This window comes from Caretta caretta, chromosome 6 (assembly GCF_965140235.1).
Source record: "Caretta caretta isolate rCarCar2 chromosome 6, rCarCar1.hap1, whole genome shotgun sequence".
NCBI classification, from domain to species: Eukaryota; Metazoa; Chordata; order Testudines; family Cheloniidae; genus Caretta; species Caretta caretta.
Window position 1 is genome coordinate 20,538,268 of NC_134211.1, and position 26,886 is coordinate 20,565,153.

At 42.8% G+C, this 26,886-nt stretch overlaps 1 protein-coding gene across 5 annotated transcripts in view; it reads left to right on the forward strand.

The window, feature by feature from the left end:
• Positions 1-25,750, forward strand: part of EPS8L2 (EPS8 signaling adaptor L2) — a 113,537-nt gene extending 87,787 nt beyond the window's left edge. For 4 of the 5 annotated variants that reach the window (XM_075129306.1, XM_048854822.2, XM_048854823.2 and 1 more), the window contains exons 9-21: positions 3,265-3,344; positions 3,935-4,061; positions 4,449-4,537; positions 10,141-10,215; positions 11,084-11,232; positions 11,532-11,658; positions 12,876-12,991; positions 16,547-16,658; positions 18,038-18,157; positions 20,874-21,006; positions 23,204-23,387; positions 24,404-24,533; positions 24,892-25,750. In XM_075129306.1, coding sequence (XP_074985407.1) covers positions 3,265-3,344; positions 3,935-4,061; positions 4,449-4,537; positions 10,141-10,215; positions 11,084-11,232; positions 11,532-11,658; positions 12,876-12,991; positions 16,547-16,658; positions 18,038-18,157; positions 20,874-21,006; positions 23,204-23,387; positions 24,404-24,533; positions 24,892-24,963 — 1,514 coding nt within the window. In that variant the 3' untranslated portion in view covers positions 24,964-25,750. The remainder of the gene's footprint in view (positions 1-3,264; positions 3,345-3,934; positions 4,062-4,448; positions 4,538-10,140; positions 10,216-11,083; positions 11,233-11,531; positions 11,659-12,875; positions 12,992-16,546; positions 16,659-18,037; positions 18,158-20,873; positions 21,007-23,203; positions 23,388-24,403; positions 24,534-24,891) is intronic. The other variant, XM_048854824.2, reaches the window with a different exon arrangement.
• Positions 25,751-26,886: the final 1,136 nt, after the last annotated feature.

Here is a 26,886-nt window from a genome sequence, read left to right on the forward strand (position 1 = left end):
CCGTCCTTGGGAAACAGCTGATCTGTTCTTCTGTGTAGAGAAATGCTGTTTTAGAATCCGCTTTGCATAATGAAAATAATATACAGCTGGGATTAGAAGATAGAAATTTGATTATTTTTTTAAGCAACTGAGGTACACACAATACATACTAGATTTAGAATGTCTTGTTCCTGGATTCAGAAACGTCTCCAGGATGAAAAGGAAAATAATATTTATTACTTGTATTATTGCAATGCCTAGTGGCTTCAGTCAATATCAGAGTCTCATTGTGGCAGATGCTGTATAAACACTCACTAAGAGACAGTACCTGCCCCAGAGAGCTTTACAATCAAAATAGACAAAAGAGAAAAAGAAAGCATTACTATCTCCATTACCTGGTAATCTAGTAGGTCTTTTCCAGCTCTCATTTCTATGATCCTAAGCTATCATGGTGTATTTTTTCCTGCTCTCTCAGACCACATATGTAAATTACACACTTGGATGATATAGCTGGTGTTGGTGCCCCAACATATGCACAGAAACATAGAACTTACAAGTGTAGCCTCAGCCGCTGTAACTGTACATCATACTGCTGTTATATTTTCATCTGCCTAGCAGTATGGTCATCACAGAGAACACTCTGTTCAGGATTCACAACCAAGGCCATTTACACATGAGCAAACTGGAGCTGAAAATTCAAATGACTTGCTGTTGCTATTCCATAGCACGGGCACTGCCATTAAAAGAAACCAAGTAGCACAAGACCAGAAAATACCATCCAAGCTATAGTTTAAACAGAGGTTGCCATTCACCCTCCAAACCACCAACCCGATCCATCTTCCACAACAAGGAGCACAATGATAGGCCCAGGACATAATTTTTTATTACGCTACATTTCTTATCTAGCTGGCTTCATTGCTGTAATGTGACTCCAGCCAGTTATGTCCCCTTCCCAGGTGTAATCCTCAGCTACGTGACTAGCGCGATAGACCATTGTGAAGTCATAGGCCTCAATCCTGCAAAGAGCTCTATGCAGGTGGATTAAGTCAGCGTGTGCAGCGGTCTGCCCATGATCAATGAAATCAATGGGGCCTTAAACTGTAGAGATCACTAGCTCATTACAAACCTGCAAACATGCATCCTGGCAGAATGCCATGTGCAAAGAGGGCATGGCCACAATCCTAAATAGTTAGCATTGGCCACAGTTTGCAGAGACAAGACTTTGGAATATGTTGGCAACTGACCTCTTCTGGGACAGTCTCTTTCAATGAGATATCTCAATGGGACTTCAAAAATGCCAAGGAAGATTTTTCTATCACTCACTGTATACTTGGCATGAAACCAATCTCTCTGGTTTCCCCACCCCTACATCTAATATCTATGATGTACCAAGTCCCGTTAACAGGATCTGAAGGGCACTTACTGGCATTTTGTTTTTGGTTCCACAAATTACTTCCTTTACTATTTTTCCAATACCGACTTCACTAAGAAGCGTGGTATCCCCTCCCCAGCCACAAGCACAGCTGTGTCTGAACTCTCCCTGCTGATCGATACCTTCATGTTCATGGTCAGACTGGGACTGTTCCATGGCCTCTCTGGATTACAGTCACCAGCTACACCACGCAGTGTAGTCAAGTGTATGTCTTATCCTACCTTCATAAAGGAGGTTAGAACTGTGCACCTTCTCCAAAAGTATAAGCTCTGGTCCCTTCAGCTGAAGCAGGATCTTTAACAGCTGTTATTAGGGTTTACACAACACAGGCTGCAGCCACTAGGGGGCAAGATAGTCACACTTGAGCAGGTCTGCCATTCTATCCACCCAAGGACAGTGCTGTACAGACTCTAGACAATGCACTACTAGGTCTCTCACTGAACACTTTTGTTTATTATTTGCTTTACAGTAACACCCTGGGGCCCACTTAGTATCTGAGACCCATTGTACGGGGCTGGACATTTTAGAGTTAAGCCTCCTGTATTTTTTATAGGCAACACTTCTGGTGCACAACATCATCATAAAATGGCCAAGACCTACACACCCTTAACTCTGCTCTTCACAGTATGTTCCAAATGCTTTATGGAATTCTCTAAATCTGCCCACTACATCAACAGGGCTGGCACTGCTTAAGTTCAGGGACCATGTCCAGATAAAATGGAGTTCGGCGTGTATCAGTGGGACAGTACAATACCTTGAATGTAGATGCCTCACTGAGTCGGTTCACCATTCAGACATAATTCAGTGCTTTCTCTGAACACCTGTCCAAACTTGTCACCTAATCCCCTCAGTTAGGGATGATATGCAGACAGGTTTTGTGGTTCTCTGCCAAACCAATCTCCCAATGCTCCTGTATTATATATTCTGTGCATTTGTCTGAACTCCTATGGCACTTGCTAAAGGAGACTCCTGGGACTTTGAACTCTTGTTTCCTGAACTTAGTCGTTATTCTTTTAACGAAAAGCTGACCCAGAACCTGCTTATTCTGAAATACCGATATGTCATTGACCAGTCTGTCATTTGAAAGCCTATGGACTACCTGTGTCTTTGTTTTTATTTACTCAGGGTGAGCTTATGCAAATTAAACAGAATTACATCATGAGGCAGCACGTACAAGTCTGCACAGAGCTCCTCTGATCTTTGTACAAGCATGTATAAAATATCAGTCAAGCAGAAATCCTGGCACCCTGGGGCTAGCAGACGAGCTTTTGCATTTATTTGTGTCTTTTATTCTCTCTTTTCTTCAGTCATCCCTTGTATTTTTGATCTTTTGCCCATGTGACACTAGAAGCTTCTGCTGATGGATGGTGTGTATGTGTATTTCAGTCAACCTTGACCTAAGAGTGCACGTGGCAGCTCACATTGTGTTGCTTCGAGGTGTCAAGAGACTGCCGGTCAGATCTCCAGCAGACCAGCCTAGCAACACTGAAGTCAATAGAGCTACAGCTGAGGATCTGGCCCTGCATATTGCTTTCAGTAGCTACAACTAACTGGTTGTTGTTTCTTATGATTCATGCACTGTTTGCATTTGCAAGCGGACAGTAAATCAATACACAGACATCGCAGACAGGTGCTACACCTCTGAAGAGCTTAATTAGCAACATTGATCTCATCCTAGCTGAATGTTCTCTGCATTCCCATAGACACATTTTTGTAACCCAGCATAAATTAACATACAAAACCAATCAAGTTTTATCACTCAGTTGGGTACAATGCCTTTATTATTTGTTGGGAGTGCACCCCCATTTTCATCCTTCTGATTGTTAACACCTTGCCGTTTGCTTGCTTGGCAGAATTTGAACAAAGCAGCTCCAGCTCCCAGGAGCATGAAGAGTCCCGAGCGATCTTAGCACAGAAGATCGAAAAAGAAACGGTTGGTAGCAGGAGTTGGGCATCCATAACAGGCAGAGAGATGTGGGGAGAAAGGGAAGAAGTTTGTCCTTCATGGACAAATTGCATGAAATTTAATCATTTAAAACTGGCACCTAGATACCCACCAAGAGGAGATGGACAAGAGAGATGATAATGCATAGGTCAGATTGTGCCATTTGTATGTGCCTTACTCCTTGAGTAGTTGGGACTTTTCAAAAAGAGTGAGGTACTAACCTGATATGGAAAAGAGTGCCCTGATTAGGCCCAGAGATGCTATTTATGCAGTTTATTTTTTCCAGTTGCCATGCAGTCCCATTCACAGGTGGTCAGATACCACATTGATGAATGCAGTAGAAGTGCCTAAACACAGAATTTTGTGCCTGGAAATCACACTGTTAGAAAAAGATCAATTCCACTTTATTTCATGCCTTGATAAACAGCTCCTCCAGGGGCTCTACGAAAGTGATCACTAGACCTTGGGACTGAGGTCCTGGTGGAAGTTATACTTCAACGCTTGGGCTCCTAAGTCTGATGCAGTAGCTGCTCTTTGGCCCTGGGTTCAGCATTTTTGTTTCTTTGCTCCATTCACAGCAAATCCTGAACAGCACCCTGGATGACATTGAGGTGTTTGTCGCTCGGCTTCAGAAAGCGGCAGAGGCATTCAAACAGCTGAACCAACGGAAGAAAGGGAAGAAGAACAAGAAGAAAGCGCCAGCAGGTATATTCCATCAACCAGCATAATAAGCAAGTGGGTAAACAAGAGGACTGAGTTAATGACTTGGGAGGAAATCTAAGCAGGAACAAATTGGTGTCTTCCTGAAGCCTTCAAGTTCAGGTTGAGTGACATAACAATATATTCAGCACCAGTCTATGACCCAGCTCAGTAAGCCCTTCCCTCTGGGAACCCATTACTGGAGTACAGCAAAGATTGCAGCATAGAGAAAAGATGTTTGCATTGTCTTTATTATGTATGTGCTGCACTGCTAGGGCTCCTGAAATCCAATGGGCCAAATATCCCCTTGTCATTAAAGCCAATTCCTTTAATTCACTGGAAATTTGCAAGCATGCTTTGCTCAAATAATCTTTCTTCCCAACTTCTTTTCAGAGGGGGTACTGACTCTTAGAGCAAGACCTCCAATGGAGGCAGAGTTCATCGACTGCTTCCAGAAAACCAAGCTGGCTCTCAACCTCCTGGTAAGGTGCAAATGTATTTCATTCCCTTTCTATGCTGCACGAAGAGTGCTGTATACCTGTAGGACACAACTACTAGGCATGTACATTGGAAAAGAACTGTGATCTCTCAAAACCAACAGAAAATAATACTGAAGCACCTGCTTTATTTCCTCCTGGTTATTTTACTGCGGGGGTGGGGTGGGACATATTCGAGACTCCCACGTCATAGTCACTTGTTGACAAAATGCTGGTTAAGGCTTTTATATAATGTTTCCTGAGGCAGGTTTCTAAAGGTAAAAAGGTGGAAGGTCCAGGCACAAAAATATTGTTACCACTTTTGACCCGACCTTCTAGTCAAAGTTCAGCCCTGGAGGTTGTTCTTGTAGGGAGGAGAATTGAAGGATGGAGTCTGGTACCTTTGAGGCAATTGTGTTTATTTACACAGAATGCACAAAGTCTGGTTCCCTGAAAACAGTAGGAACCAAACAACAGGAGACAGTGTCCTTGCTCACAGCACCAGACTTCTTTCAGCTGGCACCCCCCAACGGTGCACTCGCTCTCTCTTGGCTTTTCCCAGGATTGTGCTACCAGCTGCTTGCTAGGCCGCTGTCTGTCTCGCTTCTCCATCCACACACACACACACCCTTACCCAAGGGCAATGACCTGTGGAGCCCACCGCCCAGATGGTCAGAGTTACTGAGCAGGCTCACGTACCCCCTATAGTCTTAGGCAGGATGGCTCAGCTGTCTCTCAAAACTATATTAAATGAGGGGTGGAGATCACAACAGTTTAAATGAGGTTTAACCCAGCCCTCATATTTGCAGGCCAACATTTGTGTGAGCACAATTATCACAGCTGTGCACGCAAATGGGCCGTTAGACATCTAGATACTCATTTGGGCACAAGTCAGTATTTTTGCACATACACTTCCACTTGCTGCCTTTAAAAGAAATCTGACTAGTTATGCAATCTTTCTACTTCTCTGTTTCGATGGGGGGCAGGAAAGGAAAAAGGTTGTAAATAGGAAAGAAAGAACCATTGTGCTTGAACACGATTCACATCGGACACTTTATATACAGCGTTACTTTGTATGAGCTCCTAAAATACTGGCCCACGTGAAGTCCATAGGTAAGTGAGCATGCCCATGCTTCTAATTCTTCCCCCCAAATGCTCTATATAGCTCTTACTTTCCATTTCTCCTCTGGATAAGTTGCCCTGTTACAAACAGTACAGCGAGGTACTACCAAGCGTGAAGAGGTACCAAATGCTGTTGATTCGGCTTAACTATACATATTAGAAAAGCAGGGTAATGACTCTGTTTGAATGAATTCTGTCATTTCACAGCACTCTAACCAAGCTTGCCCAATGAACCAGATCTAGCAAGATTTGTTTTAAGGAAGTTAGTGGCAGAGAAACCACAGACTGTAAACAAATCTAGGGCAACTAGCAGACCAACTCCAGACTTTTCTACTGCAACTGAATATTAACCCACCAGGAAATGAGCTGGCAGTGCCAGCAAACCCTACCACTCCTCCCCACAGTGACCATTCCTCACAGGGAAGAGACCTGGCGCAAACTCTGATAGGATAACTACCACCAGAGGCCAGATTATGAACCCCACCACAAAGGCAGCATCCAGGGCAGCAAGAAGTGTCCTTAAAAACTGTCCTAAAGAGGTGCCCGAGGATTCACCTGGAGTGCAGGAATCCTTAGTTGGCATGGCTGGATTTACCCCAATCCTTCCTGATTCCCTCAGCCAACAGGGGCTGGGGAGGGAGCATGACCGGGGCAGAATTCTGTTCTAGCTGTCACAAGTTAAATCAGCCCCAGAGCTGCTGTTAACTTGATGCTGGAGGCCAGCCCACAATCAGGGGAGGTTTAGAGCCACCTTTGCTCCACCCCTGCCTCTAGGATTAAACCACAAAGAGGAGGAGGAGTTATGTAGTTTTCTCCAGAGGGTGAGGGCTCAGGTTAGGAAAATGGGATGTAATTAAGTGAAGCAAAATGTAGGCTGAATACCAGGGGAAAACACCAAGCTACAGGTTCTGTGAGACCGGGGAATGATCACCTAAGGGAAGTGGTGGAAGTACCATCTCTTGAGTCATTTTAAAAAGTGGTCTGGACTGGAGGATATTGTAGGGAACAGTCCTGCACCAGTTCTCTAGGAGTGACCTAGTAAGTCTTTCCCATTGCTAATTTTTCTGACTCTGATAGAAAGAATCACTCTGGCTCTTCAACTTTGCCTCGTTGGAGGAAAAGTGACACCAGAAGCATTGAGGTGTTCCAGTTAGAAAGGAAACAGTTTGGGACCAGGGTCAGCTCTGTTAGGCATTTCTACAGTGCCTAGCACAGTGGGGCTAGAGTGTCTAGGTGTTACAGCACTACAAATAATTAATACTATAAAACTAACAGCTTTAAGACTAGAGCTGGCTGCGAGAGGATTTTTCCCTAAAAAAGTTTGTTTTCATCTAAACAAAAGGTTCATGTTAGCAACATTTCAGATTGTAATTAAAAAAAAAAGTTTGGTTTGATAAATATGGGATTTTTGGCAAAAATTCCTATTTAATGGAAAACCCTTTTTCTGTTGGAAAAAATTATTTCAGTGGAAGATTTACAACCAGCTTCTTTGGAAAGTTAATATGGTGACTTGCTTAAAACTTTGTCCTAGACAAAACTCAGCTGTTGCATGTTACAATTAGGAGTGGGGCACATTATTATACAGTCACACCGGGCCACATGAAAGTTTGAAATGTGTATGTAAAGGCGGCACAATGTTGATCTTAATTTCCCTTTAAATAGCTCTTGCCTCAGCATAAATCCATAAAGGCTGGGTCTACAAACAGATTTTCTATGGGATAAACATGATAGGAGTGTGAATTTAAAAAAACCCAACAGAATGGTTATGCTGGTACAACTCACAGGATGGATGCAGTTATACCAGCATAAAGGTGCTGTCACAGATCAGGGCAGCTCTTCCTGTATTGCCCACTTGTGTTCCAGCCAGGGCACCCACTCCAGGGTCCTAGCTCTTCAGTCGTCACTTCTCTTGGGAGGACACCTGCATCTCTCGCCTCCTGACAGGGTTTTTTCCAGTCTACACAGTTCCCTGCCTAGACTGTGAATTCCCCAGCAAGTCAGACTGCCTAAGACAGCTTGGATCCATGCGTTGCGTATTCCTCAGAGGCAATAAACAGAAATTGCCCACAATTATATGTTATGGCACAGCTCTTTCTAAACAAGCCCAGTTATTCTTACGGTGAAAGCATTACAGAGAAAACATATTATGGACAATAAAGACCCTACACATGTGCTAATAAACTTACCAGAGCTCACCCCCAATTCCAGCAAGGGCTCTGGTAGGTAATCAGTCCTTCAAACCCCTCATAGAAGTTTTTCTTTGGCTACAAGTTTGTAACAGCTTTTCGTGCAGAATAAGAACACATATGCATAGGTTTGCCTTTCCTGTATACAGTGTGGGTCTTTGATCTTCAGAGCCCATGAATAGCTAATCAGTCAGCTAGGCTCTCTCTTCAGGGAGTAGCTTCAAAAGGTTGAGTCTGGAGGTGGGAATTTTCATTCACCTCCCTCCAGGTGTTTTCTAGGAAACCCACTTAACTTTCTTTGTTCCAAAAATTCTTTCGTGTCTTGATTGTTTAAAATAGTCTTTTGAAGCTCATAACACTTCCCAGAGTTTACACTGGTCATGTCTGCCTCCTAGAGAAGTTGCATACAATCCCACATCCACATATAAATTTTGCATTTACAATACAATGGAGTCCAAATCTACTGAAACTTAATTCAATAAGATCTCCCAAAGATATTGAAGGAAATTGCCATCTCTGTCACAGGTGCCTTAAACCGGTAGAGCTTATTCCTCTTCCCATATGGGAATAGTTATACTGATATAAAAGTGCCTTTATACCGGTATAACTTCATCCACACTAGGAGGTTTGTACCACCTTAACTATACTGTCATGGTTAGTTCCGTACATCTTGTGGGTTTAGATGAGTCCTTAGTCATAGACACAAACTGCTGCCCTGAGGGAACATAAAGGGGAAGTAGCAACGACAATATTAATAAATTAAACTAGCCCCAATAGAAACACAGCATTTGCAGAATCCCAGGTTGTGTAACTGCACACACGTTAGGAGGGGTCACTTCACTTAGTAGGCTTATGTACATCAATTCTTTTTTACATTTTCTTCTCCACATTAATATTTAAAACACACACCATCAGCCCAACGTTACTTAGAACCTACGTAGCACTTCCCCAGCAGGAATCCGTCCTTGCATCACGCTTGGGAATTGGGCAGCTCCACTTTGCATATGGAACCACTGAAGCAGAGAGGTTAAGTGATTTACCCAAGACCACAGAGTGGGATTCGGTGCTAGAGCTGGGACTAAAGGCAGCCGTTCCTGGCTCCTAGGGCTGTGCTCAGATGACCTCACCTGTCTCTCACAACAGGATGCATGCGGCGGAAATAATTAAGGCACAAAAATAAGGATTTTAGCACATGCACAGCCGCAGTACCTTGTAGATCCAGTGAGAGATCTAATTTTCTATTGTAGCAATGCCAACAATTTGTGACAGCGAGAGAAAATAAAGGAGGCATAGACTGAAGTGGTGTCACTACATCTCCCATTGATTGCTGTAAAAATACACTTGATTATCATAATATAATCCGAGGCATTTGTTCTTCCTTTGCAACACAGCCCATTTCAAAAGGCAGAGCATTTAAGCCTTGACTGTGCCTGGGATTCCGCAATCAGTGGCCAACAACTTCTCTAGATAAATTGGTACAAACCCCCAAATATACACAAGGCCTTCGGCCCTGTCTACACTACAGTGGTGCAGCTGTGCCACTGTAGCATAGATGCTTCCCAAATCGATGGAAGGGGTTTTTCCATCACTGTAGTAAATCCACCTCTCCAAGAAGTGGTAGCTAGGTTGACAGAAGAATTTTTTTCCATCAAGTTAGCTGCATGTCTACAGTGGGATTTAGGTCAACTTAATGATGTCACACACAGCCTTGAACAATGCAGCTAGGTCGACCTAAGTTTTAGGTGTAACCCAGGCCTCACTGAAGAATTTTCCCTGTTGGTAATTTGCTGAATACATTTGCTGGGCACCTAGCTCACAATGGGGTCAATGTCTAAATACTCCTGAAGTTCTAGACCCTTCTCTCTACCCAGAACTTTATGGTCCAGGTTTTCAAAAATGACCAATGCTTTTGGGTTCCCAACTCAAAACACCTTGAAAGGTTTTGATTTTCAGAGGGCAGATGCTTGGCACTTTCTGAAAAATCAGGCCTCTTTATGGTGTTTCAAAATGGACACCAAAGGAAAAAAAGAAAAAAGAATTGAGACACCAGCTGTAGCTCATGAAAGCTCATGCTCAAATAAATTGGTTAGTCTCTAAGGTGCCACAAGTACTCCTTTTCTTTTTCCAAAATCATTGCGTCACTTGGGCTAGGTCTCATGATTGGAAGCTAACCATTTATTTTTTTTAGTTCTCAGTCTCCTACAGTAAGGGAAAGTACCAGAAAACAGTAATCTCTCTGTATCACAGAAGACAGGAACCAAAAGCCAGGTTTGGATCAATCTGGGATTCTTCTCTTTTCAGGCCAAACTGAGAAAGCATATCCAGAACCCAAGTGCTTCAGAACTAGTGCATTTCCTCTTTGGGCCACTGGAACTGGTAACCCTTTAAATACAATTCTTATTCTTACTAATGTGCCTGTATAAAAGGCAGCACCATCAGAGAATAAGAGAGACAGAAAGATACTGGACATGACCCAGCTAAGGGCAGGCATGCCAGTATTAGCTGTACAAGTGCAAGGTAAGAAGGGAGCACAGAAGCTGATCCTGCATTAGTGATCAGCATTGTAGCAACGCCAACCGTGGGCATGTAGCTCCCCAAATTATCCCAGAATGCTAGCAGGTGCAACTGTAACCAATGTTTGGGGCATGTTGTGTGTTCCTCACAGTCTAGTACAGTTCCTGCTCACAAGATTTAGTCCTTTAGTTCAAACTATAGAGTCTTGTGTTCTTAGCATTGGCCGTCCCTGATCATAACCAAGATGGCAGCCATTGCAGAAAGTCAGAGGGGCAGTACATAGCCAAGCACCTCACTTGTTAGATTAGGACAGCTCTGAAACCCTCAGACACCCACCACCTATTTTTATCCGGGGCACTTGCAGGGAGCATATGGGAATTCAGACTACTGTGCAAAACTGCACGACGAATTCACAGCCAAACCTTGAAACAGCGTAACACTCATCTGGGTTCAGGTTTAATTACAAACTTGAATGTGGCTCAAACTATTAACTAGGGTTGCGAGCCTTTTCAGACTTAGGGCCTACAGTAGTGAGAACAAAATATGGTTTCAATTTGGAGTGGCCCTGGGCCCCAGTTTCAAGCAAATATCACTCAATATTTGCCCTGAAATACTATGAGAGATTCCCAGTTTCAATGAGAAGCTCAGAGAAATTGATTTTCAGTTTGAGATTGTGGGATTTGTTCATGAAGTGAAAGTTTGTAACTGGCATTGTGTGTATGTGACCTAGATCGTCCATAGCTGTGGAGGCCCTGAACTCGCAAGGTCTATCCTCAGCCCGCTTCTCTCTAAAGACACCATAGATTTCCTGAGAGGACACCTGACACCAAAAGAGATGATGCTCTGGGAGTCCATGGGCGAGACGTGGACCAGATCCAGGTGAGAGTTAGTCTGGGCAAAGGGACAATCAGCAGATTTCCAAGTTCTAAGAACAATTCAGAGCAGCATTTCACTTCTGTAGCCTGTTCAGGGGGGCTGAGCATGAGGGCAGGATTTCATCCAATAGGTTGAAAAACTAGGGGCCTGATTCACTGTTGTTCTGCACCTGTGTGGCTATTTACACCCTCTGCACTGATGTAAGAAATGTCAGCGGGTGCAGGGCAATGGGGACTTGGGTCCTAGAAATGTATCATTTGAGGATCTCACTCTGCATATAATTTTCCCTCCCATCTTCTAAGAGCGGAATGGCCTAGAGAGGCTGTTGTCCCAACCTACATCCCAAAGTTCCGCAATGGATGGGAGCCGCCCCAGGAAATCTTCCGCGGAGCCCCATGGGAAATAGACATTGGACATTTACAAGAAGAGGTAGGTCTCATGACGCAAGTCATCTTCCTTTTCTACCAACTTACTCGGCCAGCAGGCCAGATCCTCTGCTATCCCAGTTTACACCAGCTACAGATCTGGTCCTGTATTTCCAAGCTGTCAGGGACAAATGCCAGGTTCACAGCAAGAGCCTTGCTGTTTTTCCGCTGGGTTGACGCAGACGTGATATCTACTGACTTTCTTGAGATGAGGCAATGGGCTTTATTCTCCACTCCATTACTGCAGTGAAATGCCATTGAATTCAATGGAGTTCACCAGTTTTATGCTGGTGTGAGCGGGAATCAGGTGCAAAGAGTCAGTGGGTTGGCTGGGTTAGAACCCAGGTTCCGAGCTCTCTGTTGCCAGTACTAAATCTCATAGGGCAGGTCTGCACTGCAAAAAAAACCCAACACCCAAAAACCTGCAGCTGTGAACCTCAGAGCCTGGCTCTATAGATTCAGGGTTACACTCTGGTGCTAAAACTGGCAGTGCAGATGTTCCAACTCGGGCTCCGAGACGCACCCTCATTGCTGGGTTTCAGAACTCAAGCAGGAACATCTAGTGCTATTTTTATAGCTGTAGTGCAAGCCTGAGTCTGTAGACCTGGGCTCTGAGATGCACAACAGTGGGTGTTTTTTTGCAGTGCAGACTTACCCATAGCATATACACTGTACAGAGCAGAGGCCAGAAATCCAGAAATCTAGTTACCATCTACAGCATCCTGGCCTCTTCAGCAGTAGCCCAAAAATCACACCATACTTCAGGGGTGGTGGTGCCATCCGGGGCTTCCCAAATATACAAAATATCCTTTGACCTAACTGAGCTACAATGGAGTTTGTGATGGAGTCTGAAATACAGTAAAGGGGTCGATCAAGAGCGGAATTTATGTTTACTAATCTGAAGAAACTATAGAAACTCGGAAACACATTCATGGATTTTAAGGCCAGAAGGGAACACTGTGATCAGCCAGCCTGACCTGTATGACACAGACCTTAGCATTTCACCCAGCGGAGGGAATTATTCTTCCCAATCCCTACAATGTAAGCAAGCCACAAACAAGCAAAATAACTTGTGCTTCAACTAGAGGATCTGTTTTTGAAAGACAGCCCATCTTGATTTAAAGACTCCAGGCGATGATAAGTTTACAACTACCACCTTCCTGTATCTGATGCAGATTTACGCTCTCTCAGTAACACTATGACTCCATTTTACGTTTCCAGCTGTCATCAGCCAATGGATATCCCTATCGTAACTCATCAATAAAACGTGGCCAGACGCCTGAGCAAACACAAGCAGTGGATGCCTTTAAACAAGGTGTTACTCAACATGTAAATAGGTAATGTACTAGTCCCGGTGCTTAGCACAATGGAGCCGTGATCCTTGATTGGTGGCTCCAGGCATTATCACAATACAAAACTAAATACTAAGATATTTGTCCTCCCACCCCCCACCCCCTTGGTATGTCTTTGCTATCATTAATTCATGCTAGTTGTCTACATCCAGAGATGCCAAAGACCAGTCAAATAATTATTCATGCATGTACTGCCTGCCTGAAAAGCATTTTAATCAGCACATATGCAAGGAAATGGGTTACCCCCAAGTGCATTTCATCTTTGGAAGAATTATCAGCTGATTTTGTCAGTCAGTCAGTATACTTTTATTTTCAGACCATCGTGCTGACATTAAGAAGTTGGTGGAGGTTCTGTTTCCCTGCAAATTATCCTGTGTTTGGGATACTCTGTTGCAATGTTTGTTCAAGTGGAACAGTTGTATGGCTACAGAAGTTAGGTTGCTCCTTTATGTTCATTCCCCCTAGTATTACGTGTTTAGGGAAACACACTTTAAGGATAGAATACATGCTAAAACCTACAGCTGGTCAAGAGTTTTCTGCTGAGATTTCTGTTGTTGAACAATGCAGTATTTTGCAAAAAAAAAGTGTGATTTCAACAACATTTTTGATTTTTAATGAAAAATTCTAAATAAAAAATGTTTCGGTTTGTCAAAAATCAAAATGAAAATTCCCATTTTAAACAAAATTGTTTCAGATTCCTCCTCCCTCCTCAACAAATTGAAACTTTCCCCAAAATATTCTAAATGAAGTAGTTTTGTTCAAAAAAAAAAAAATTCAACCAGCTCTATATAACAGCTAGGCATTTATCATTATTATTACCACCAAAACATCTTATTCTAGTATCTGTTGTGATTTAAAAAACTGTCATGGAGATGAGGATGGGCCAACTCCAGAGCTGAAACCCCCAGATCCAAACTCCCAAAAAGCTCAGATGTGAATCAGATCTAAACTTCAGGATTCAGAATTCTTTCTAATGAGCCAAAGCAGAGCGCCAGATGTGATATCCCCCTCTCCCTCCTCCTGTGCCCCCTCCCAGCCCACACGCAGGAGTCTGGGAAAATTCAAATGCCATCAACTATGTTAGCCAGTTCCAGTTAATTGGAAATCAGTGAACACATTATAAACTCCGGTGTAGACTGAGGCCAGGACTACACTGCAGATCTATATCAGTATAACTACCTCGCTCGGGGGTTTGAAAAATCCACATTCCTGAGCAATGCAGTTATACCGAACTAGCCCCCCATGTACACAGCACTATGTTGACGGGAAAGCTTCTCCCATCGACATTGCTACCGTCTCTCGAGGAGGTGGATTAAGTACGCCAATAGGAGAAGCTCTCCCATCACCACAAAAGCATCTTCTTGTAAGCATCTTCGCTGCGTGTGAAGACAAGCCCATATTCAAGAAAAGCATGTGGCCCACTGCATTCCACCTTTTATAGCCAGAATGGGGAGTTCTTTGGTAGGAATTACAAATCAGTTAAGTATCTGAATAATTTTTATTTTGCAGTGTTTTATCGATGTAACATCAATTTGCAGCAGCCACAGTTATAAAAGAAATCTCTCTCAAAAAGTTTTGGTGCATGAAGAATTTATTCTTACAGACATTTAGTTCTTTTATCAGTAAATTCCCACAAGCAGGCTTTGCTGTCCTTATGTTTCTCGTTTTACCAGCTTATCCACATTTCAGATAGGATTATATTTAGCAGCATCCATGACACAGCTGTAGTCATATAGGCCTTGATTCCAGTTAAGCACATGCTTAAGTACTTTCCGGAATCAGGGCCAGGTCTACACTAAAAAGGGTTTGCTGGTATAATCCTCCTAGTGTAAACACAGCTTGTTCTGGCAAAAAAAGTTTTATGCAAATACCCTGAGCAAAATAAGCTATACAAGCAAAAGCACTACGGTTTTTGCTAGTATAAAAGTGTGTGTGTGTGTCACACACACACAAACACCACCCCTCTGCCCGCTTAGCTGGCACTGCTATACCAGCAAAAGTTCTAGTGTAGACCTGGTCTTAGTAATGGTGGGCAAAAAACCTGCTGCAGGTTTCTCTGCAGTTAAACTCCTCAAGTGCCAGCCCTTCCCCTGGTGACTCACTTTGCTGCGGGCATGCTACAAAAATACAACTCAGACATTCCTCCCTCTCCCTGCCTTCTGGGCAACTGCTGGGAAAGGTTACCACTCCCTTTCCTGTCTAGTAGATTCAGGCTGCCAGTGAATCGATTCCAAACCACAGCCAGCACCATAGACTTGCTATTGACATACTGTACAAGGCTATAATTATTATGACAATTTATTGCCTGGAACACAAGTTCTCCCAAGCCAGGAAGACTAGAGGCAACATCTTATGGCAGACCTCACAGCTGGTTCTCTGTAGGCCACTGCTCACATAAAATGGAGCATATATTAATATATGTTTAAGAGCCATCATCTTTTGTACTTGGCATAGACCTCCCAGTTGCCAGTTTTTGGGTGGGGAGAGGGTGGTTTAGGACATACTAGAATAATAAGAATTAAAAAAATCATGACACTGAGGATGTGTTTCCATAACAACGTGCTGGTTATAAGCCAATCAAAAGTTAGGATTGTGGGAGAAACACACCTTTTGGGGAAGAACTATTACTAGACACTCCAAAACCACACAATGGGCTGGGGGTCAATAGCTAGACAAACAGATCAAGAATGTGAGTGTGTGTATTCCAGGGATGCAAAGCTAAAATAATATTTGGACGACATTAGCAAGGTTGGGCCAGATTCTCAGCTGGCATTCATCAATGGAGCTACACGAGCATAGCTCCACCAGAGGAGAATTTGGCCTGCTCATTTTACACTCGCTATAAAGACAGAAAGCTCCCAGCCATCTGCAATGCATAGCCACACAGACCTGAAGATCCATAGAGAAAACATCTCCCTGGTTCTAGTTTACACCATTTAAACATGGTAGCTTCCCCTTCCCCAAGATAAGGAGCCTGCTTCTCTCTTGAGAAGTCACTTACCCCGTGCAGAGTGGTAGTGTTTCACAACCATTTTGCACCTGTGTAAATGGCTACCCAGGGTGCCAAGGCACAATAGAATCAGGCCCATGAAGTCTGCTCAGATTTATGGCATGAACAGCTGACATGCTCTGGTTAGCTGGCTACTATAACTTTGTTTCAGTACAGTAAATTCAAGGGTTTTCTGTGTCTCACAAAATTGTCTTAGTCCTCATTTCAGCATAGAAACTACTGAATGGAGAACAAATCTGTCTTTTTGTATGGTCTGCTTACATCAACCTCACAGCTATGCTCTGGTCATTGGTTGAAGAGCCTGCACTTTCCATTTGTGTAGGACTTTTTACTGGAATGTGATGAAAATCTTTTCACTTCCTGGTCACAAGGAAAGGGGACTTGTCCAGGGCCTTTGCCCCATTAACAATCTGCAGTCTCTTTAGCTGCATGCTAACATAGTTACTACAAATACCAGTTCCTCCAGCACTGGCTTTACTGACATGGCTGTCAGAGGAGCCCTGATTATAACCTCATTTTGTCTCTTGAAGGAATTTTGAGGCACAAGGGATGGCCCTGCCGAAGAAATATGCCAAAATCCGCTACGATTTCACTGCTCGAAATGCCAATGAACTCTCAGTGCTGAAGGATGAAGTCCTGGAGGTAAATTAATAAACTCAGGAGCAAATCTTTGTAGTCCTTGCTTTCTAGAGAGGGAAAGATGATGCACCAAGAGACTGAAAAATCCCAAATAGTTTTCCTCTGGAAGTTCTGAATAGCAACATGAAATTTCATTTGGATAGTACGCTTTAAATTTGAGTAAGAAAAGGAAGGCTGGTACTTTTCCAGTGCCTTAGCACATGGGCTAAGCTGAGATTTGAGACCACACTCCGGTTGAAAAAAATAGCAGCAAAGAAAACCATATTATAATACAGTGTCTGACAACATACTGAGCCCAATTTCCAAGCAGAAGGCTCAGTCTTGCAGCACTGAGCACTCTGGCCTGAATGCAGCAAAGCACTTAAACCTTTGCTTAATATGCTCACCTTTAAGCATGTGAGTAGCCCCACTAAAATTCATTGTTTGGTGCAAGAAGGGTCTTTCTGCCTTAGATTTCAGTATGATGGTGAACTCGGGGACTATTTTCCACTAAAATGTGATACAAAATTTTTAACCAACACCAGTCTCTCTCATTGTAACACACTTTGTTGTCACAAAATACATGATATGACTTTAGTCTACATGTTAAGGCTACATTGGATTAAGAGACAGACTTCTGTTAAATATGTATCTGGAATAATTGTACGGTTGCATCACATTGGGTTCGCAAATCTGTAGAGTAGGAAACCTGACATTTGGTTTGTCAAATATAATTATATTAAAATCTTAATGCAAATAAACACTGAAGCCCAGGCATGTGTTTCCAAAATCTTTGGGTTAAGGACAGCTTTCACACACCATTTTTAATCGGAGTTCAAAATAGAAAAAGCCTGTAAGAAGAGACAGGTGATGATGCCAAGAGGAAGATATTCGGCTACCAATACACCATCTTTTCCATGTCCTGTTTATGTAATGGATGGGCTGTCATTAGGTTATATGAAAATCCTGCAAGCACTTTTTCCACCTCTGGCATGATTCACTGTTAAAGAGTTTTTGGGGGTTTTTTTAAATGCAAAAGCAAGGCAAGCATTTCTAGACATGATCTCTCTCATCAACTAAAGCTTTAAAAAACAACATGCAAATTAAGCGGGAGCTGGGGGTTCCTAAGGACACTAGATACATTTTTCCTCAGAGCTGTTGCCCAATAGGCCACTATTATGATTGTTTTATCAATCCTTTTCAGGGAGTGTTTATTAAGGCGACATTGGAATTTAATGTTACACGAAGCTGTTGCAGTTTCCTTGCCTGCATTACAAAGCTCCCATATAATTGTGTGTTTTTTCCACTGCAAGCCCATGCAAAGATGTGAAATTTTTGTTACCTTGCATGTGTCATGAATGCCTGATGGTCTCAATGGCTGAATTACATTTTCTCCCTCACAGGTGTTGGAAGATAATAAGCAGTGGTGGAAACTGCTAAACCGGAGCGGGCAGGCTGGTTATGTCCCCTATAACATCCTGGACGTGGTGAAACTAGAAGATTATGAACAGCTCTATAGTCAGGTGATGTTTCATCGGTGATCAGCTGCGGTGCATAATCAGCCTCTGCTTATGGCCAGCTTCAGTAGGCATTAAAAAAAAGGGGTGGGGGGATACTTGTAGACCTTTTAAGACACCCTCTCCCGGACTGTATAGATTTTCATGAGTTGTGCTGTCCTCGCACCTAAGCGTTATTAGGGAGTCAATGCCCTACGTAGACACCTCACAGCTGGTGTAGGGGGTGGAGTGATGAAGTAAAGCTCCACAATGAAGACCCAATTAGGCTTTCAGCAGAAAACTCTGTGAAAACAGCTGCTGGGCACTTGGAGGAGATACAGCTCCACACCCAGTTGCTAGAGGATATGGTTATCGCTTAAGATGGGATTTTCTGCTTTATGTACAATCCTGTAGTTTCTTTGTTTTCATAGATGTGCCCTACACCAGAGGTTCTCAATCTTTTTCTTTCTAAGCTCCCCCTCCACCCCAACATGCTATAAAAACTCCACAGCCCACCTGTGCCACAATAAACTGGTTTTCTGCCTATAAAAGCCAGGGTCGGTGTTCAGGGGTAGCAAGCAGGTTATTTGCCTGCCCCACAAAGCTACATGGCTCAGGCTTCAGCTTCCGTCCTGGGTGGCGGGGCTCAGGGACCTGGGCTTCAGCCTCATGCGGTGGGGCTTCAGCTTTCTGCCCTGGGCCCCAGTGAGTCTAATGCTGGCCCTGCTTGGAGGCCCCCCATAAACCCCAGGTCCCTAGTTGAGAACCACTGCCCCACACCACCAAGAAAGACCGCAGAGAAGCCATACTCGCTTACCAAAAGGCCTGAGTCATCATTGCTCTGCACTATGTTGTCACTGACTCCATTGCAATGCGGGAGTAAATACTACCAGCTCTGACTCATTGGCATTTCACAACCACTGTGCACTGGTTGAAATCCCTGTGCAAGCTGCAGGGCAATAGAAATCAGGCCTTTGGTTTTGTTCCTGAGCCAGCTAGCCCCCTCCACCAGCTTGCAGGCATTTGGCACATCTCTAGCCTTCCATTCAAGGATCTCAAAGCAATGTAGAGCTGTTAATGAACTAGCCCTTGTAGCATTGCTGGGAGGTCATTATCATGATCACCACAGGCATAATGACATATGAGGAAACAGGCACAAAGCTCCAGATTCACAGAGGGATTTAGGCACCCAACTCTCATTGAAATCGGTGGGAGTTAGGTGCCTAAATACCATTAAGGATCTGGGCCAAGGTGATTAAGGGTCTGATGTTATGGGGACTAAGCCCCTGCAGCTCCCATTGATTTGACATGGAGTGGTGGGTGCTCAGCACTTCTGAGAATCAGGTCTTAAGGCCCCAATCCTGCAAACACTTACGCAGGTGCTTAACTTTACTACTGTGAGTAGTCCCATGGAAAGGAAGAAGTCACTCACCAAGTCAGTGACAGAGCTGCGAATAAAATCTAGCTCTCCAACATCCTAGTCCTATGGCTTAACCATGAGATTACATCACCCCCGTCAAGATAGCCTCATGGTCATCTGTTCTCTTTTCTGTTATTACTAATTATTAATTAACTTTTATACTGTGGTAACCACTGGAAAGCAACCATGTCAGGGCTCCGTTGTGCTAGGCACTGTATAAATACATAGTAAAATGACAGTCCCTGTCCCAAAGAGTTTACAAGATTGAACAGGTGGGTGACACAAGCAAGCGAGTCAGGGTTGATGGAAATAGGATAATAAAGAGAATAGGAGACACGCAATTCTTAGCCAGTCAGTAGTCACAAATTGCCACCTGCCTACCTCATCTAATCGCATCTCTTACAAGTGGGTGGCAGTCGAATTTCACAATTTTAAGCATAATGATTTTTTGTTCTGTGATTATATGGCCAAGCCATTGAAAACTTCATGTACTGATGAAAGGCTCTTGCCAAGCTAGTGTAAATGATGAATTATTGATCTAAAATGGCAGTGAAACGTCACCTACAGGCAGGTAGGCAGAAGACAAATTCAGTATTGTCAGCCCCAGGTATTCAAAAACCCTGGAGTGCAAGAGGAGATAGACTGGAGTGGAGTGAGATTGATTTAAAAAGCACGAGCCATTAAAGATATCATACAATTCCTTTGCCGTATGGATTCTGAGCCTTAGGGGCCACTGATGTCACATTTTCTGGCTTTTCAACAGTCATAAGTGCAGGAGGCTAACCTTTCATTTAAAAAAACTGAGATCCTCACAAAACCACTTGACAGCTGGAGTGGGGACTTTCAGAAAATCCCTCATTACTGCAAAGTTCCTGATAAAATCCTGGGAGCTGGCAGCGCTGTAAATTAGTATCTTTTAAAAAGCCCTGTGGCAAGTCATTAAGCAATGAGCTTTGGACTTTGCAGGGCCAACTGTGTATGATCACATTTAGCTTGGCATGATTTCAACAACACAACGGTGAGGCCTTCATGCAACCTGAGATAGCAGGTGGCAACAGCGTGTGAATATTCATGCCTCAGCTAATGGAGACCCTTGATTCAATTTCACTGGATGGTGTAAAACACAGAATTAAATGGCAGCTGGTCAAGTACAGTTTCTCATCATTACATGTTAACTTCAATAGAGCTAGACCAGTTTACAGAACAGCTGAGGACGTGGCCCACTGCGCTCTAATCTACTATGGTTGTGGGGGGACAAATATTTAATAATGCTGAAAAAATATTTTACTTAATAAAATCCCTTTTATTTTTTATTCTAACCAGAAGTACAAAGGAGACTTGAGTCCGAGAGGAATTGGCCCTGCCAGCCCTACTCACAGGATTCCTGGTAGCTATGCTGGTGATAAATGGGGAAGTGAAATGTTAGCCGGGAACTCTCCTCACAATGCCAAAGAACGTAGGTGCATAGTACCAGGGTTCTTACCGTTCACCACAACTCAGACATGCGATATTGTTTCACAATACACAGACCAAACAACTTGGCACTGCAGTTCTGGAACTTAGATTTAAACTGAGAAGCTTCCACCAGAGTGTTCTTTCCTTTGTTTGTATTGGGTGCTAGTGGATTTCTTCTTTATTTCCTTTTCTAAAAACTGTTCATCTGTTAGTTTCCTTAGTCACTGTGTATATGGGCCTAAATCTATGTACCTAAATCCATATTTAAGTACCTAAATATGACATAGGCAGCAGAAAAAGGGGAAAGATCTTCACCCCCCCACTCAGGCCTCTTTATGCCATATAAAAGGGCCAGTGCAGCACACAGGGGCTGTAAGAACTGTGGTTCTGGCCAGGGGAGGATTCCCCCAGTGCAGTCACTATGGAAGACAGCTAGGAAGCTGCTTTCCGAGACTCCCTGTGCAAAGCCTGGTCTAGGGGGCATGCCAGGGCTGGGGCCATAAGGGGCACAATGAGGCAGGGTTGCAGCACTGTTAAGATTCTGGGCTATGCTCCACAGAGCAGCCCTGAGGAAGCTGCTGCAACTTACACGGCCCGCAGGGCTGCGCAAACTGCATTGTAGGCCCCACAGCAGCCCAGAATCAGGAGCAGCTTAAAAACACCTTAACCTCTCCTCCCCATGAGCTGCAAGGTGTGTGCTGCACCAATCTCACTCCCCCTGTGTTTAGCCGCCTACTAAGTGGCTATTCAGGCACCTACTACTATATGTTGCAGCAACCATGTCTTCCCCCACAATTTTTTCTTTAGTTTTTCTTTTACCTATTCTCTACTGTACAAAACCTGTAGTACTCAGCACATTCCAATGCATTGTGTGGATGGTTATTGCAAAATAAACAACCCCTTATCTTTTTTAATTGTCATATATTTATAATGTCTTCACTTTAAAAGTGTGCTAGACTTCTGGCTCCAAAAGAAATCACCCAGCTCTTTGGGTCACCAAGCACTTTTCAGTAATAGTTTCCCAACCAGCTCTGACTTTAGTAAAGATCCAGCCAGCTAAAAGTAAGGCGGTCTATAGGTATGTGTTCATTTTTCTCACACCTTACAAATCATGGTTTGGTTAATAGTGCCCCTTAGAATACACGTTTATTAAATGAAATTTAATCATGCCCCATAAAGTTTGCCATTGTGCACCATGATAGAGAAGGGTTTCTTTACCAACTGGAAATTATACAGCTTTAATAGTTATAATCATCTTGTGAACTAGAAATCCCATTGCAACAATTCATTTCACTGAGAACTGAATACACAACCATTCAATCATTACCACCATGTAAAAAAAAAAAAAAAAAAAGAGACAGATCCCTCAGGTATTAGTTAGAGAGGTAAGACACAGGAGGAGGGATTTACCCTGTGTCCATATGTCAGTACTGTCCAGTCCTGATATGGTGGCTAGTAACTACATAACACAATGCCGTCTCTGCTATCCATCTCCTTGCTCTCAGGATCAGCAACAACTATTCCAAGATTCTCCAATTAGCCCTGCAGGAGTTGCTTTAGAACTTAAGCTAGGATCTTGCATTGCAGGACTCAGGGACACAATACCTGCACCCATCCACTCACTCATCTTAGGAGCAAGTCACCCCAGGACTGATTCTCACCTAGCTTTTTGAAAACTAAAATCAGCCTAAAACTCTGCTACAGGGACTTGTGTCTAGCTGTTATTTTGCATTCCCTCCATCGGAAGAGGTATTGTGGAAATACAGCATTTAAAGCATGAAAGGAGGTTTTCAGACCTCAAAAGCTGAAAAAGGAATTTGAAAAGATGGGCGCTAGCTTTGGGGCCTGTGGGACATGAGAGAATCCTACAGTTTGTTCAGCATGTTGCTACTAAGGTGATGGCACATTATATGTTTCCTTTACACTTTGTTCCTGAAGCAGGTTTCATGGTCAAAATGTCATGTCTCACCCATCCCGCAAAGCACTTAAGCACCGTCTTTAAAGTTAACCACATGATTAAGCTTCCTTGATTTCCTCTCTTGAGTGTGTTTTTTTACAGAGTTAATAGAGCTGCAGAGTCAAATTCTGCCTTTACTTACACCTTATGCAACCTCACTGATTTTCACTGGTTGTGACTTAAGACAGAATTTCATCTCCGGTCTCTAATTTGTCACCTGAAAGTGTGCTCCATTTTCCAGAACTTATCCATCATATGGATGAGGTGAACGATGAGCTGCTGAAGAAGATCACTAATAGTAAAGTTCAGCTCCCCCAGAGAAACTTTAAGGTGGAGAAGACTCAGCAAGTTGCTGTGCCCCTGATGTTTGAATCAAGCGCTGAAGAGGTCAAAGCATGGCTGGAAGCAAATTCCTTCAGCAAAGGGTAAATCTGCACAGCTGCTATGTGAGATGCTGAACTTTCATTGAAAAGGAGGCAGCTTTTGACATTTTTATTGGATTACAGGATGTTTATATTTGTTTAATTTATAAAACCTGTGAGCAGGTGACATTTCTACCCTGCTCTTAACACAGTATGCACAGCAAGTACAGAGTCCAAACTACTCCTAGGGCTTTTGGTTTACTGACAAAGAGACAATCAATGTAACACAAATACCAGCCGGTGTCTTCTCTCTAGGTGTGGCTACTCCTACAGTTCCTCCCTGAGGACTGTTCAATCTCTACACCACCTCTTCAGGGGAGCACTCCCACCTCCCTTATATCCAAGATGGAACGAGCAAGCAGGACCCAGTGGTCAGCAGAACCCAGTTAGCATCTCCCAGTAGGATCAACCCTGGGTGACAGGGTTAATTCACAGAAAAACACCTTACTGCTGAGAATCCCAAAGCACTTTGCAAAAGTAGTTATTTCACAGATGGGAACACTGGGGCACCGAAAGGCTAAGGGCCAGATTTTTAGAGGTGTTTAGATGCCTAGAGATAGTGAGGCACCTGGTGGGATACTGAAAAAGTTCAGGTGCCTAACTCTGTTTAATATCAATAGGAGTTGGTAGCTTAGGCACTTCTTGAAAATCTCACTAAATCCTATCTATATCTTTAGGCACCTAAGTACCTTTAAAAATCTGGCCCTAAGTGACTTGCTCAAGACTGCAGAGAGAGTCAATATGAGAATTAGGGTTAGAACTGGATCCCATGTCTGGGCTGTAATTCCTAAACACCTCTTACCTAGAGATTATAATTAAGTATAATAACTAAATATGGGCTGCTAACTTTTCTTAATAATATTAAATATATATGGAGACAGAGCCTAATCTCATATGTTGACTGCTCATTGAGTGGACACTGCCATAAGAGGGCAAACCTTCATAGACTTCTCACTCCATTTTTCTCCTTCTTCTGACCCATTTGTATCACATGCCTTTCATTACTTGTGTTTTTCTAGGACCGTGGAACATCTTGGCATACTTACAGGGGCCCAGCTTTTCTCTCTGAATAAGGAGGAATTGAAGAAAGTGTGTAACGAAGGAGCCAGGGTATACAGTAAAATTACAGTGCAAAAATCTCTCCTGGAGGTAAGAAGTTTTCACAAAATCCTATTAGTATGGAAGCCAGTAGCACAAAATACTAGCAAGCTCTATTGAACAGGCATTTTAAGAAACACAGTTATATTAACCATGATAAGAGTCCTGCTGAACACTTGTTTTAGCATGAAAACTAATAGAAATCTTGTGAAAACTACAATTTAGAAACATTGGGCCAGATCCTCAGCTGGTGCAAATCAACCTAGTTTAATGGAAAGATCTGGCCTATTAACTTATTCCCTATCTCCTTGAAAGCAGCTCCACCTTGACAGCATTCTATATAGCTTATTTAGGTTAAGCTGTAAGCAGTTTTGAAGTTCAAACTCTTTATGTTTTGTTGCCATTCCAGAAATGTGGAGGGGATTCAGAGCTCCAAGAAATTATGAAACGTCGCCATGAGAGGAGTGATTCTGCTCTTTAAAATTCTATCTGCTTTTTTCAACTATTTATCATAGTAGTGCAGAAAAAGGGAATAACAGCACCGATCCCCGATCAAAATGAAAGAGACTACAGAGACCATCACCTACCAGTGTAACTGCCATCAAACTGACAATTCCTGGAACACTGTTGATAAGGAGGATACTCATTCACCGATATGCTATCATGCTGAGAGAGAAGTTTTAGTATTGCATGAAATATTATTTTTATATCTATATATTTTATACAGAAATTTTATGTGTATGCAGTCCAGAGCATGAGCAGGATCTGAATTCATGGGATTCTAAATGTATGAAGCAAGGCTGGATTCAAGTTAAACCACACCCAGAACCTTATAATATACTGCTATATGGCTCTCCATTGATCTGATAAAGCTCTAAAAAGAAGGCTAGAAATAATTCTCCCAACAAAGGACTGCACGAATTGCTTAGAGTTTCTGTACCATAAACACTAGAGCTTTTCCCCCCCTTGTTTCCTTCTTGTCTGTGACAGAGACACTAAGCAACAGTATCCTGGGTTTCCCTGTTCATGAAGGCCCAGCAGCAGTTAAGTTTCCTCTCTCTGTTCTCCTCCCAAGCCTTAAACATTTTAAAACAAGGGCTGGGCCTGTCTGTGCCTGAAGATGAAATTACAATAGTGTGTGAAGATGAAATTACAATAGTGTGTGTTTCAGAGTAACAGCCGTGTTAGTCTGTATTCGCAAAAAGAAAAGGAGTACTTGTGGCACCTTAGAGACTAATCAATTTATTTGAGCATAAGCTTTCGTGAGCTACAGCTCACTTCATCGGATGCATACTGTGGAAAGTACAGAAGATCTTTTTATACACACAAACCATGAAAAAAATGGGTGTTTACCACTACAAAAGCTATTACCAACAGGAGAGTGGGTTTGGGGGGGGCGGAAAGAAAACCTGGATTTGTGCTGGAAATGGCCCACCTTGATTATCATACACATTGTAAGGAGAGTGATCACTTTAGATAAGCTATTACGAGCAGGAGAGTGGGGTGGGGGGAGAGAAAACCTTTTGTAGTGGGTAAACACCCATTTTTTTCATGGTTTGTGTGTATAAAAAGATCTTCTGTATTTTCCACAGTATGCATCCGATGAAGTGAGCTATAGCTCACGAAAGCTTATGCTCAAATAAATTGATTAGTCTCTAAGGTGCCACAAGTACTCCTTTTCTTTTTACAATAGTGTGTGTAACAGATTTTAGGGTTGGAGCACCCTGTTTAAATATATATACAATGCTACTGCTTTCTTTGAGGGGCAGGGAGTGTTTTAATTAACCAATAAAGAGCAGTGAGTGATATCCTGAAATTATTTGAATTTGCCAATTGGGAAGCAATGTCCAACTATAGTCACCCACACAATGGCTACCAGTGGATGGGGCCTAGTGCGACTATGCAACAGTTTGACTTGGCATTGATCCCGACTGGCAAACCACAGTATTGTCAAACCCAAGACTTCAACAATCAGAAGATAAACCCATAAAACTTACTCCCAATCTGAAACACACACGTAACCATTCCCTATGCATGTAGCCTTAGGCCCTGCTTTAATAATATAACAGTGTTGCAGCAGTTAGCAATCTGAGACAAATAGTGAACATACAGGAAATTAAATGGAAATTGGGATGGCCATTTCACACACAATTAAAAAAAATCTTTGAAAAAAAGTCTGAAAAATTACTTACTGTAATTTAGCAAATACATTTATCAGTACTTTACTTCCTGTTTTTTCTAATGTTGTTAAATATCTAGATAGCACTGACAGGGTTCAAGATTATGTATATATAAATGATGAAGACAAGGTCCCTGCCCAAAGTAACATAGAATCAAGTAATTGTGAAGTGATAATTTATTAACATATTTTTAAAATCAAAACAAGTATAAAATATATTTCCTG